The 15,068-nt window shown below is 39.6% G+C and overlaps 1 protein-coding gene across 1 annotated transcript in view; it reads left to right on the forward strand.

Annotated features, from left to right (window-relative positions):
- The window catches only part of LOC124598065 (dolichyl-diphosphooligosaccharide--protein glycosyltransferase subunit STT3B), a 91,255-nt gene that overhangs the window by 28,737 nt on the left and 47,450 nt on the right, over window positions 1–15,068 (forward strand). Inside the window, exons 4-8 of the mRNA XM_047135977.1 lie at window positions 7,196–7,261; window positions 9,583–9,781; window positions 9,874–10,045; window positions 13,323–13,501; window positions 13,593–13,804. Of these exons, the coding sequence (XP_046991933.1) occupies window positions 7,196–7,261; window positions 9,583–9,781; window positions 9,874–10,045; window positions 13,323–13,501; window positions 13,593–13,804 (828 nt within the window). The remainder of the gene's footprint in view (window positions 1–7,195; window positions 7,262–9,582; window positions 9,782–9,873; window positions 10,046–13,322; window positions 13,502–13,592; window positions 13,805–15,068) is intronic.

Consider the following 15,068-nt stretch of genomic DNA (forward strand, 5'->3'; position numbering starts at 1 on the left):
AAGTCTGAGAATGACGTCATGACTACACTCTTGTAAGACGATGAATTCTAAGGGCTGTGTGTGACCACTTATACCCACACAAATGACACATCTTCCTGTAGGTTTTCCATATTTCTCATTAGCCACCTTCAGCAGAGATGTTTTTTTGTCGACGAATATGGTTTTGTGCAACTGGTGACAGTACTTCTCCAAAATGACTGAATATGATGCTCCAGAGTCCACAATAGCTTGGCTGGTCGGCCATCCATGAGAGTATCGACATAGTTTCCTATCGTTGTTGTGGTGATCGATGGCGGGGGATTTTTCTCTTCGACGGCCTCACCCCCAAGGAAAGTGTTGGCAGCTAGGTGACCGGCTGGAGCTTTTAAACGGCGATGGAGACCTCGATCGGCGCGTTGAGGAGCATTCTCTCCAGCAGCTAGCTTGCAGTGATGGTGACCAGTGTCGTCCCGCACCCACATCTTCTTTTTCATCTTCGTTGTCCCAGAGTTGGCGGGCTAAGATTGGTCTGTTGTCTTCTGGCATGGGCGTCATCAAATATCCACCGTCTTTCTCAACAATAGCACATCACATGTCCTGGTCGTTCGCAGTGGAAACATACTGGTTAGTTGTCTTGGGTCCTCCAGACGTCAGTCTTCCTTGGTGCCCCAACAGGTTCTTAATGCAGCATTGTAGGAACGTAACTTTGCCTGGGTCTCGACTTTTTCACCGTTTTAAAGGGAAATTAAGGACGAGAGATTGGGTTCAATGTCTGTTCCATTTCTACCCTTATGACCTCTTGAAGCATCTCGGTTTTTTGCTCGCCGTGCAATCCTAGTGCCTTCTGCACTTCCTCTCTCACTATCTGATGAAGAACACTTGTGAAATCAGTTCCTTCCTCCATCACAGACATCAATACGATGTTTGGAAGCCGTTCAAACTTCTTGTGTATAATTCTTTTTTGATGCATTGTCTCGATATACTGGCACCATTTTATGAAGTCGTCTGCTGTCGAAACCACCTTCAGGAGTGGGGCTTGATACATGTACTCAGCAACACCCTTCATGAGATGTGCAACCTTATCTTCCTCCTTCATTCTACGATCCACTATTTTGCACAACTCCAATACGTCTTGGATATAGGATGCTGTAGTTTCTCCTGGATGCTGTGACCTGCACTTTAATTTATCTTCAGCCTTGCACTTCTGTCATTGAGTGTCCCTGAAATACTTCCGCAGTTCCACCTGGAATACTTTCCAGCTTGTGAACTTCTCCTCGTTGTTCTCATACCATTGCATGGCAGGGCCCTTCAAGTAGAAAAATACATTAGCCAAATACAAGGTGTCTTACTATTTGTTAAATTTGGCTATACACTCATATACCTTCAGCCACTTGTTTGGATCATGGTCATCATCACCAGAGAACCCGGAAGCATTTCTCATGTGGTGGCACACAGTTGCTGTCATCATAATGTCCTCTTCATCCCCGATAGATTGTGATCTATTGAATATGGCTCGAACTTGGGTTTCTCGCCATGTAAACAGTGGCTCTGTCATGGCCTGATGGGAACCACTGTGTCGTCGATAATGTGCGCTATCACAAATTCCAATACCCGGCTCCTCCACCAGAATAATGTCACATAGATGAGGGTGTAATGAGATGAATGACAAACACTAACTTCACTTAACAAAGGTTTATTCAGCATTTGCACATACAAGAGCGTGGAGCAAACTGCCTCCGGCCAGACCACATACGGTCTTTACAGAACATTCCAGTACAGTGATTCTTGACATTTGTGGATGCTTCTAGAATGTACTCGAAGTGAATAAAGAAATTAAAATTTTACGGTTCAGGTGAGTTTTGAACTCACTGCCCTCCATGCAACGGTCTAGTACCATAACCTCTACTCCACAGTGACTGCGCTACTCACATTCTTCTGCGACAATATTTTCGTTGAATTGGGAAGTTGATGGACGTCCAGAATGAGGTTTGTCCTCAGTTGACATGTCGCCATTTTTAAATAGAGCAAACCATTCATACACTTAGTTTTTCCCATGGTGGCAACTTGATAAGATATTTTCAACATTAAAACAATATCAGCAGCATTTTTAGCGAGTAGAAAACAAAATTTCACAGCTGCATGTTGTTCACTTAAATTTGCCATCATAAAAAAATTAAACAAAATCAAAACAGCGCTAACAAAAACAATCACTGCTGATGAACGAAACATTCCAGGTCTACAACACAGGCGGCACTGAACAGGCAATGAGTTGCACTATACATACCAAGCGGCAGAAATGCGTACTTCACAAGCTTTGCCCACAACATTATTCTGGTTGTTTTCGGGTATCCTCTCGTATGTGTGAGTTTTCTTTTTTGAAAATGGGTTTGGCCTAAAGCTAAATAGTGTAAAAGTCTTTTCATTGTGCCGTCTGCAACTCGGTGGGTCATCTATATGGTGAACTGCAATCTATCCTTTTTCTTGTATTGTAAACATTTTATTATTTTTCTTTCGTCTGACTCAGCACTTCTTTTTAATGATCCTAGTTACAACAGAATATTAAGTCATTGGTGCTTCCCTGTTTGAATTTTATATTCTCTCCCTCAATATTTCTATTCTAAGTGAAATGAAAATTATATACATCATATGTAGCATCAATTTTCTTCATCATGTCTACCATCTTTAAAACTGATCGTCTTGTAAACTGTTGTTAAGTGATATAAATGGAGCATCCAGTCCTTGATTATTGCTGTGCTGAGAACTAGGTGTATAGCAATGATTAGGTTTGATAAAATCTTTTTTGAATTCCCTTAAAGATGGACTTTAGTCTGCCATTATACCACGTCATACAGTTTTTTCATATGAAGATAAAAATTGAAGCTCGTGAGGGATAAGGACAAAAAGTACACCTAAGCTGTTTGAATCGTATTTAGATTTTCATGACAGTCCACTGTCTCATGTTATGAGAACTGTCTCCTAACTTCCAGTTGAAGGTGTTACGTATAAATGATGATTATGTCCAATATATGGTGAGCATTTGAAGACAAGGAAGGAGTATAGTAATGTAGGCTCAGAGTAACTCTATTGCAGTAATTTTTACAGGCAGATCTACTTTATAATTAAAACATGGCACAATATAAAAGCCTTGTTTCTAACAGAAAGAGAAATGAAATCGTCAGAGGAGATAGTAGAAAATTGTTCATAAATTTTACACAAATATCACACTTGTGCATTCATCACAAAAATATTGTGACTGTTGATTCACTATTAAACAGAGAAGTTCTTTCAGTAGCGTGATAGTTTTGGCATTCAGTCAATAGTAGTATGTACAGTTGCAGGCATCACAAAGGTTTGTGAACTGTCAGTTTTTTGAGGTGTGATTAGCTTACATTATTGAATTACAATTTCATTGGAGAAAACAGCGATTTGTAACAGTTTTGTGGAAAGTAATAGACAAAAAAAGAGCTTTAAAAATTTTGTGAAGTACAATACAAAAGTTCTTTGTTTTTTTAAAATTAAGGTATCACCATACAGCGGAGATGCTGAGTCACGGATGGGCACAACAAAAAAGACTGTCAAACAAGTAAGCTTTTGGTCAAAACGGCCTTCATCAGAATTACATAACGCTGTCTCTCTCTCTCTCTCTCTCTCTCTCTCTCTCTCTCTCTCTCTCTCTGACACACACACACACACACACACACACACACACACACACAAAGGCACAGGCATGCTCACACAAATGCAACTTGCACACACATGCCCACAGTTTCTAGTGGCCAAGGCCAGATTATGTATTTCCCTCAAAGACTGTGATTGTGTGTGTGTGTGTGTGTGTGTGTGTGTGTGTGTGTGTGTGTGTGTGTGTGTTGCCAGTGAATTGCAGCCATAGCTGCAATAATAAATGGTAACACAAAGTGGAATGTAAAGAATCGGTTTAAGGGTGATTCCAGTGAATGCCTTTTTGACTGGAACCTTATTTTTGTGCTTATCTGTGACTCAGCATCCTTACTATATGTTGAGTAGCAAACTGTCCTTTTCATAACACTGTAATTACTAATTTACTGTTTCAGAATGTCACTTTATAATTTTTCATTGAAAAAAAAAGTTTTAATGCAGATATTATTTGTATGCAGAAATAAATTGTGAAGTTGAGTTGCAGACAGGCACAATGAGAAGATGTACGACTATGGTTTCTGCCAAAGCCTTCTTCAAAAAAGAAAGGAGAAAAACCGCACATACACAATACATTTCATACTCCAGCCTGACTGCAACAGTTCCATTGAACGAAAGCAGCAATCAGGAGTGGTGCAGTGAAGAGGGAGGGATAGAAAAGTGTGGGTGGGGAAAGAGGAGTGTGCTGACTGTTGGAGCATGCAGGGACTAGAAGGCGGCAGGATAAGGTTGCCAGGGGCAGCATTGGGAGGCTGCGAGCGGAGGAGAGGAGCAGAGAGAGGAATAGATTGGCGGGTGCATTGGCAGAGTGTGAGCACAATGCTGGTGAGGGGATGCAATTTGGGGGGAGGTTATAGGACAGTGGGGGTGGAAATTGTTGGTTGGAGGGTGTGGGGACAGTAGGTTATTGTAGGTTAAGCCGGATAATTTTGAGAGCGGAGAATGTGTGTTTAGGATAACTCCCATCTGTGCAGTTCATAAAAGCTGCTATTGGAGGCAACTATCCAGATGGTTCAGGTTGTGAAGCAGCAGTTGCAATCTAGGATGTTTTGTTAAGCTGCATGTTGTGCTACAGGGTGGTCCACTTTGCTCTTGGCCGCAGTTTGGCAGTAGCCCTTCATCCTTGTAGACAGATGGTTGGTAGTCATACCATTATAAAACACTGTGCAATGATAGCAGCAGAGCTGAAATATGACATGGCTGCTTTCACAGGTGACCCGGCCTCAGATGGAGTAGGATAAGTCTGTGACGAGTGGAATAGGAATTGCTGGGTGGGTGAATTGGGCAGATATTGCACCTGGGTCTCCGACAGGGATATTACCTCCGTGGCAAGGGGCTGGGATTGAGAGTGGCATATAATTGGACTAGGATGTTGTGGAGGTTGGATGGATGATGGAACACCACTTTAGGAATAGTGGGAAGGATCTTGGGTAGGGTGTCCCTCATTTCAGGACATGATGGCCCTGGCAAGGTACGTGGTTCAGCTGTTCCAGTCTGGTGTGGTATTGCCGTATTGGGTGTCGAAGAGGGTGTTCCTATCCAGTTGGTTCGTGTGGTTGGTGGGATGATTGGGGCTGTTTGGGGGCATGGCACAGGAGCTCATTTGTGAACTAGCTAGGGAATACTTCTCATTGCTGATAAGCTGTTGCCAGGTGGCCAGGCTATATGGGAGGACTTTTTTGGGGTGTGGAAGGGATGGCAGCTGTCAAAATTTACATGGAGGAGTCATACTGTTGGTAAAGGCCTTCCACCAGGTAGTCATTGCAATTCATAACGACAGCAGTGGAACTTTTGTCTGTAGATAGAATGATTAGGTGAGCATCTGTTTTGAGGCTATATATTCTTCTGCTGAAATGTTAGTGTTCATAGGGAAAGGGCTTGGGGAAGTATTGCGTAGCCAAGTTGGAGGTAAGAAATTCCTGAGAGGTTTCCAGGGGGTGGTTAGGAAGGTGGGGTGGGAGGGGGAGGGGGGAAGACGATCATGGTTGAATGGTGGTATGAACTGGTAGAGGCAGGTTCAGTGATGAGATTAGATTGGCTTTGGTTGGAGAGATCGGTGACATGAAAGTGTTTCCATTGCAGGAATCAAGAGAAGGAGCCTATGTTTTTGACAAGTCCAGCATGGTTAAATTTTGGTGTAGTGCTGAAGGTGAGGTGGCTGGATAGGACTGAAACTGAGATTTTTGTTGGAAATGTTAACAGCAGCGTTCCAGGATTGTCTAAGCTCTTGATTAGGTAGAGTATTGGTAGGGAGTTTTGGGGGAGGTGGCAAGTTTAAAAGGTCACTTAGGCAGGGTCTAGGTGCTACGAGGGTTTTGAGGAGGAGAAGGAACACTGTGTAGGATAATAGTACACCCAAGGAGTACCCCCTTTGTCGTCCAATAACACCTCTGACTGGAACAGCTGAACAACATCCTTCGTCAGGGCTTTGATTACCTGTAATGATGCCCTGAAATGATCCCTTTGGAAAATTCAGGTGCAAGATCTGTCCAATCCACACAACCAGCACTCCCCATTCCACTCCTGTCACAGCCTTATCCTACCCCACCAGAGGATGTGCCACCTGTGAAAGCATCCATGTCAGATACCAGGTCTGCTACAGTCATTACACAGTTATATTTTTATATTGGTATGACTACCACCATCAACCAGCTGTCCATCAGGATGAATGGCCACCACCAAACTGTGGCCAAGAGCAAAGTAGACCCACCCTGTGGCACAACATGCAGCTGAACATAACATGCTAGATTTTAATGGCTGCTTCATAACACGGGCCATCTGGATCCTCCCCTCCAGCACCAGTTTTCCTGCTCCAAACCTCCTCCCAATTCAAGTCCCCATTGTATTGCCTTCTGCCAATGCACCCACCTGTCTTACCCCCTCTGTTGCTCTCCTTTTCCACTCCCTGCCCCCCCCCCTCCTGCCCCCCCCCCCCCCCCCCCCCCCACAGACCCCCAACACTCCAACACTGTCCCTAGCAACCTCATCCTACCGCCTTCCAGTCCCTGCACGCTCTACCAGACAGCACTCTTCTCTTCCCCCATCCTTACTATGCTATCCCTCGCTGTTGCCTGCCTCACTCTTGATGGCTACTTTTCTTAAACCTAACAGTAGCAGTGTGGCTGAAATGGCTGGAGGTAGCAGTCATGTGTGCCTGCTTGTTTGAGTGTCTCTGTGTATTTCTTTCTTTTCTGAAGAAGGCTTTTGTTGAAACCTTGCTGTGTAACATTCTTTTCGTTACACCTGTCTGTAACTCAACATGTGTTCTCAATGGAATCTTTCCGTTTATAATTGTTGATATTCCAACCTGGATTTTCCACTGTTTGATTTTGCAATTAATTGTAAGTTATCTGCTGGAAAGGGATGGGAATAATTTTCTACTGACAACACTATTTATTTCTTACATCTAATGAAAAACATTCAATGGGCTGTGCAATTTAGTGCCACTAAAGTATGAGACACCGTAAATTAGAATTGCGTGGTCTTGTCCAACTTTTAACATTTTATACTGACCCTCTTTCTTTCTTTTTTTCTTTACTTTCAGGTGAAATCAGTGAAATCTGGCTCAATATTTTGGTCCTGTATGACTGCACTATCATATTTTTATATGGTGAGTATTAAGTTGTATCATTTATATCAGTTTTTTTTAAATGATTTTATTATACCATTAATAGTTTTAGGCCTGAGCCCATCATCAGATGCTAGCATTGGCTTCTTGCAAGTTCCACATTTTTATCTTCCTGAAAAGTCCTCCTTTACATATAATAGAACAGAGGTTTGACTTTCTTTTACAATTCATACTTGTCAGTGAACTAGTAATGGTATAATAAAATCATTTACAGAAAGCTTGTGGCTGGTTGCGGTATAGCCTGCAATGTAATTTACAAACGGCTGTTGTGTTCTCCAACAAAAATGAATAAAAAGTTAAGCTTACTGTTTTTCTCTGATAAAGAACTTTTTTTTAAATCTGTAAGGATTACTGAATTAAAGCATTAGATCGGAAGAAATTGATTTAATATATTAAAATAGTATTAAACTTTGATGTAGGCTACTTATTTCATTTAACTTTACTTTTTGTGATCATTTGTTTTATTCAACTTAATTAACTGGGTTGAAGTGGAATGTTTGAAACTTATCTAGATTGGTTGGAAAAACATCAGGCATACAGAAAAACAAAGTTTTTGGTTGTCTTCTGAAGAAATACTTTTAACGGAAGATAAGAATAGTGTTTTACCAATACTAGGCAAGCTTTCTCTGAAAACCCTGCAGTAGAAAAAAATCAGCTGATTCAACTTATTTTTACCAAGTCTATATTGAACAAAATATTTTTGATGTGATTTGTTATACAAAACCAGTTAATGAAAAATACACCCAAATTGTAAGACTGGAATACTGAATGCTGTGATTGCATTCATTGCAAAATCCTTGACATTATCAGAGTTTTCAATTGCTGGTGAATCTGTTCTTGATTTTTCTTCTAGAGCTGCACTAGACATTTCCAGAGGTTTTCCTAGTTCAATGAATTTTGCCAGTTGACGAGTCAGACTTCGGGAGCAGCTTAAATGCTGTGAAAAGGGGGGCATGGTAAAAATTTTCACGTGATCGACAGAGAGAATCTGTGTCAGGAAAGCATGAAGTGAAGTTTTCCAAAACCAAAATTTTATCTGCGATAAAGAACTACTGTCCACAGTGATACGGAGAAGCCATGGGGATACATGGGGATAATTTTAGCAGAAAAATGGTTCAGTAGTTAAGTTTTATCTTTGAGAACGATTATCTCTGCTGATCACGTGTAAACTTATACAATGCCCTCCACCCTTCCCTCTGCCCCTCTAATTGTTTTTCACATTGTTTATGGCTCTCTCCAATGTCTGACCCATCAGTTGGCAAGACTCAGTGGAACCAAGAGCTCCTCTGAAGAAGTCCAGCACAGCTCTGCACAAAGCGTCAGGAATGAAAAAGTTTCAGGGACCAAGATCCTACAACCCAGAAGATCAACCAGCAGCAGAGACATCTGGTTGTGGAAGACTTCATTGCATATTTAGAGTTCTTGTTATGTTTGACTGTCACAGGTAAGAACAAAGAACTGTAATTGTAACTTTAGAAATAGGCAAATGGGTGTTCCATACTTTAGACTTTGAATTAGCATTGGAAAGATGAAAAATACAAATGTAAATTCAGGCAAAAATGGAGGAAAGTGGTCTGAGTCATGATTGTTTTAAGTGAAACAAATTATTGGTAAAATTTGGAATAATCAAGATAACAGAATTCTTAATGAGCTTCTGATGTGATATGAGTACAAGAGAATTTTCAGCCGTCATTTTATTGGTCTTTGCTGCATGCTTTACAAGAGAAAGGTGTGGGTGTATTTTTAGTGTTTTCAGCAGCTATGTGTATTATAAATACATAATTATGGCAGTAGAAATATAAGTTTTTGTCCATGTAGCTGACCTTTGAAAAGTTTGTTGATTTTTGTTTTCATGTCATACAGTTGTACTTGTGGGCTAATTTTGCAGTAACTTAAGATACTAGATGAACAGGATTGAAATTCACATTAGTGATCCTGATTAGGCTTTCCAATGTTTCCCAAAATTTCTAGAGGCTAATGTTGGGATGGTTCCTGAAATAACACAACAGCTGATTTCATTCCCCTTTGTTGTCCAATGCAAACATAAGGTCTGTTTCTAATGAGTTTGAGACCATTAAAATGTGGAACTCTAAGCTACTTTCCTTTCTTTTGAGAGTCCCTCTCAACCTTTTGTGCACACCCTTTGCCCCCCTCCCCCCGTCACATCTAAGTGTAGCACACAATGTGTTGACCATATCTTTTATTTTGTTGTGAGTATTTATTTTTTGATTACTAATATTTAAGTCTTCATCTTCAGTATTTAATGTTTTGTTTATGTTACATAAAAATTTCCATGTTTGCAGGTTTCAGCTTGGGGTGGATACGTTTTTATTATAAACCTAATACCTCTTCACGTTTTTGCTTTACTGTTAATGGGGCGATACTCAAATCGCCTTTTCACAAGCTACACAACATTTTACATCTTGGGGCTTATCCTTAGTATGCAGATACCATTTGTTGGCTTTCAGCCAATTCGTACTAGTGAACATATGGCTGCTACAGGTCTGTGGATTGAATTTAATATTTTCATTAACTTACAGTCAGTAAATAATGTCTGAATTTGAGAAAATGATTTGATTGATTATTTCTTTCAGGTGTATTTGCTCTCTTAATGGCAGTTGCATTCTTGAAATACCTGCAGAGTATTCTGTCAAAGGCAGAATTCAAATATTTCTTCACTGTGTCTGCCCTGGCGTCTGCTGGAATTGTTTTTCTAACAGTAGTAGGTCTCACTTACGCAGGAGTAATTGCTCCTTGGAGCGGAAGGTAATCATTGAAGGAAATAATTGCTTCTTTGTTACAAACTATTTTCTCATAAATTTATTGTTAATCATTTTGTGTTGAGAGGTTGATATCTGTGTATTTTGACTGATAGTAATTACTGTGATATGTGAATGCAATTTTTTTTCAGTTTGTATCAGTCAGTTATTTTTAATAGTGTTGTGTTCTCCCTCCCTCCCTCCCTCCCCCCCTCCCCCCTCCCCCTCTCTCCTTTGAACTCAGTTCTAAATAAGGAGTTGCTCAAGCAACCGCTACAGTCAGTTGTGCAGGACAATAGAATTTTTTACATGTAACAGAAGAAAGTGTGGTTCATAGTTAGTTTTGGTTATGGCTTATGCCATGGAGAATAATTTATGTTATCAATATAATGGAAGGAAACATCCCACGTGGGAAAAATTATATATAAAAACAAAGATGAGGTGACTTACCGAACAAAAGCGCTGGCAGGTCGATAGACACACAAACAAACACAAACATACACACAAAATTCAAGCTTTCGCAACAAACTGTTGCCTCATCAGGAAAGAGGGAAGGAGAGGGGAAGACGAAAGGAAGTGGGTTTTAAGGGAGAGGGTAAGGAGTCATTCCAATCCCGGGAGCGGAAAGACTTACCTTAGGGGGAAAAAAGGACAGGTATACACTCGCACACACGCACATATCCATCCACACATACAGACACAAGCAGACAGGATATGTGCGTGTGTGCGAGTGTATACCTGTCCTTTTTTCCCCCTAAGGTAAGTCTTTCCGCTCCCGGGATTGGAATGACTCCTTACCCTCTCCCTTAAAACCCACTTCCTTTCGTCTTCCCCTCTCCTTCCCTCTTTCCTGATGAGGCAACAGTTTGTTGCGAAAGCTTGAATTTTGTGTGTATGTTTGTGTTTGTTTGTTTGTGTGTCTATCGACCTGCCAGCGCTTTTGTTCGGTAAGTCACCTCATCTTTGTTTTTATATAGAATAATTTATGTTATTGAAATGGCTGAATCTTTGTTTTTATATAGAATAATTTATGTTACTGAAATGGCTGATGGATCCTTAAAGCCTATAGGGAAGCTACCAGTGTGCTGTAGAGCATCCAGTTTAACAGGAATAACACTAAAGTATATCAGAATTGCTGATTTTGTGTGGCATTATCATCTTTTAGCAATACACTGCATTGACATATTGTGACATGCTTTCAGGGTTTCAGGTTCATAAATGTCAGAAGATAGTAATGCCATGCTTAAATAGATAATCATTATCACTTCTTTGACATCAGGATAATAAACTGTCTGCCTCAACTAAGTCATCATTTGCCAGGAATACAGTCCGCAGGATGAGATGCAAGGGCTAGAAAATGAGTGATGTCACTGACTGGTGACAAGTCATTGAAAAATAATGGTAATTCCAGTTGCAAAATAGTTTTAGATGTCATAGATGGTTGTATTATGAGAAGTAAGTGCCAGGAATGTTTTAAAATTCAGAAAGGAAAGTCAGTACATCTGCAGGTATACACAGTGAATCACTGTGTACTGTGTAGCAAAGGATACTTTGTATTTACAGAATGTTAATATTTCTTCCCATTCCATTCAGGGAGGAATGACTTACTAGAAACCAGTTCGCAACCTGTTACATGTTGATATGTCAGTATTGAAATGACAATATCAAATTCCAGTATTTTTGTTTTGCATTATATTTTTTTGACAATTTTCGGTAAATATTTGAAATCATTGTTTTGTAATTGTAGTGGTACAGTAATTTTACTTTCACTGTGTGAAGGAGTCTTACTACTTTTTGAGGTCTCATCATGTCCAGTCTTTCCCTTTGACTGTGAGATGCCAATATAGATGGCACAAATTAGTCTGATTGCACTGGGGGCTGGCAGTGTGAATGGAATAACAAAATTAGCTATGTGGAGAAATAGCACATGAATTGGTTTAAAAACGATTTTTAACACAATTAGTGTGCTATTTCTTCACATCAGCATTCTTCAAAAGCAGTGGCTGAAAATGATGTACAAAAATCTAAATGAAAAGATTGGTCTCTGCTGTGGGCGGAGACGTGAGGGGAAATGCTGACATAATTGGCACTTGCCACTACAACAGAAACTGCAACATTTAACTTCACCACATGACTTTGACATTACAGCTGCTAGGTCACTGGTGTTGGCAGAAATGAAAAAACAGGCAAGTTGACATGAAGTATTCCAGACAAATCCGATTTGTGACGAAACTGAACCACAGACCTGTCGGACATCTTTTACTGTGTCACTTACATGCAGTTACCATTGTTACCAAAGTGGTTATCATCAAGCGTGAACGTTCATTGTTTTCCTTTCAATTCTTGCAGTAAGGGGAATAGGCAGACTGCTAGTTCGTTGATTTACTGAATATCTATTAATAAATCAATACTTAAAATACAGCTCTAAAACCGTCAGTATATTTACAGTGTGCAACCGATATTTTTATAGGCTGATACATCAATATTTTTTCTGTAGATATATCTATATATCAATACTTTTCTTCATTATATCAAGAACTGATAATGGTATTTTTTTAAATATCAATGTATCGGATTCCCGATATTTTGTAAAAAAACAACAGTCTTAGTGCACACATGCCCAACCCCTCCCCCTCCTCCAATGTGTATAATTATGTTGTGCAGGCTGAATGCACAATGTAATTGTGTGTGTGTGTGTGTGTGTGTGTGTGTGTGTGTGTGTGTGTGTGCGCGCGTGCGTGCGCGCGCGCGGGTGTGTGCGGGTGCCGCTGATCTTGGTTTAGCTGTGATAGTTCTGTGTGTTTCAACTTTACAGTCACATTACAAACAGTCAGCTTGGGCAGCTTTAGAAGGGGTGAAATGCTCCTGATAAATTTGTTGCTGAGTTGGCATCCAATAACTAGTCCATGTTCAAAGTCACTGAGCTGTGCTTACCACCCCATTCTGTTGTTACTGCTTCTTTGCTGACAACACCATGCTCCATGTCATCTGTTACACTGGCAGGTCTGCTTTTGTGACATCTAGTGCCATTTCTGCAGTACATAGAGGTGTCTGGATACTTTTGATCAAATATGTGTGTGCACTGTAGCTCAAAAAACGATTCTTTCCAAAAGCTAGAAAAGTTTTCATTCATGTTTGTGTGTCTGTCAATGACTCAACACTTCTAGTATCTGGTGAGTTGTTACCTTTACTCCTAAATTATTTTAATTCTGCCAATAATAAATAATCTCGACAGGCAGTTCAACTATCCTATTTGTAACTGAAATGCAGCTTTAATTTTGCAGGTTCTATTCGCTATGGGACACGGGATATGCTAAAATACATATTCCCATCATTGCCTCAGTGTCAGAACATCAGCCTACTACATGGTTTTCCTTCTTTTTTGATCTCCACATACTTGCTACTATGTTTCCTGTTGGGTTGTGGTATTGCATAAAAAATGTAAATGATGAAAGAGTATTTGGTAAGAAAAAACATTTTAATTAATGAGAGACATTAATGTGTTTACAATATTATACAGAATGTTTTAATAATGACCCTGCTTCATGTTCCAGTTGTTCTTTATGCACTTAGTGCTGTATATTTTGCTGGTGTTATGGTTCGTCTTATGCTCACACTGACGCCTGTTGTTTGTGTCCTGAGTGGAATCGCTTTTTCTCAACTTCTCGAGTTGTATCTTAAAGAAGATGAAAGTCCACATGTCTCCTACAGTGACAGTGAAGATGACAGCAATGGTGACAAAAACAGTCGCAATATGTATGATAAGGTATGTTAAAAGTTTGTTCAGAAAATAAAGGTAAATCTTGTATTGTGTTACTACCCCTCCCCCACACTCACAACATACTTCTAGCTTAAACCTTGCATTGTGTATCCCAAATTTTTTGAAAATATAACCACTGCCATGTGGTCTCAAAATTTCAAAATAGCTCACATGAAAGAACAATCTGGTTACATGAATTATTTCTTATGCTGAAAACAATAGTAGTTGAAAAAACATCAGTTGATAGCAGCTTCTATGTGCATGCTTTAACCCAGTCAAGAATATTTTAATGGTTTAAGACTTCCAAAAGAAGATTAGTGGAACTCTGTGGAAGATGGCAAATGTTCAGATAAATAATTATCATTCACAACTCCAGTAATGATTGCAAAAATGTGGAAAGTGAACCACAATGATAGGAGGCAGACAACCAACAGTTTTGTAATGTTGTTGACATGTTATATGAGTCACGTTCAACTGGATGGGTTGAAATGAGACAAACTTCACATGAATATTTCATTCTGGTTAATATTGAATTTAGCAAAAAAAAAAAAAAAAAAAATGAACATCAAACTAAGCAAAAATGATCATCAAATTCAACAAAAAATAACATTGCATTTTTGAAAAAAATAACACCAAATTTGACTGAAAAACACCAAGTGTGGCAAAAAATTACACCAATGTGGCAAAAATATAGCACCACATTTGTCAGAAAAAAATCAAAAACACCAAATTCGGCAACATATAAAACAATTTGTTCATGTCCGTAGTTATTAAGCATATATCATCAATTCACTTCTTTGTATTTAATGGCTTGACAGGTCATCTTTTTACTCTGGTTTCTTTGTTTATTCAGTGGAGATGGCATCATATTAAATAACTGCTTTGTCTGCAGCAACATCACAATAAAGCTTATTCATAGTATCGGAAAACAGATGTAGAAAAAGTAGCACACAACCCTGGCTTGGTGGATATTTCCTGTTCAGAATGAGAGGCAAAAAATGTACTGTTGATACTGCACAAAATTTGAAAACCTAAGGACGTTGAAGTGGCAGAGAAGGCTGTGCAAAAATCAGAGATGGGTGCAAGTACAACATAATATGAGTTGTCACATATGGCTCTTTCTTTGTCAGAATAAATATTTTCAGTAATGAAACTGCTGGTGGTAGTGTTTAGATTGTGCATAAGATAAGTCTTACAGAACCATAAACTAAGTAAATGCCGTTCTGTCTAAATTCTCAGTTCGTCAAAATTTCACATATGGGAACTTTCC

This window comes from Schistocerca americana, chromosome 1 (assembly GCF_021461395.2).
Source record: "Schistocerca americana isolate TAMUIC-IGC-003095 chromosome 1, iqSchAmer2.1, whole genome shotgun sequence".
In the NCBI taxonomy this organism is placed as follows: domain Eukaryota; kingdom Metazoa; phylum Arthropoda; class Insecta; order Orthoptera; family Acrididae; genus Schistocerca; species Schistocerca americana.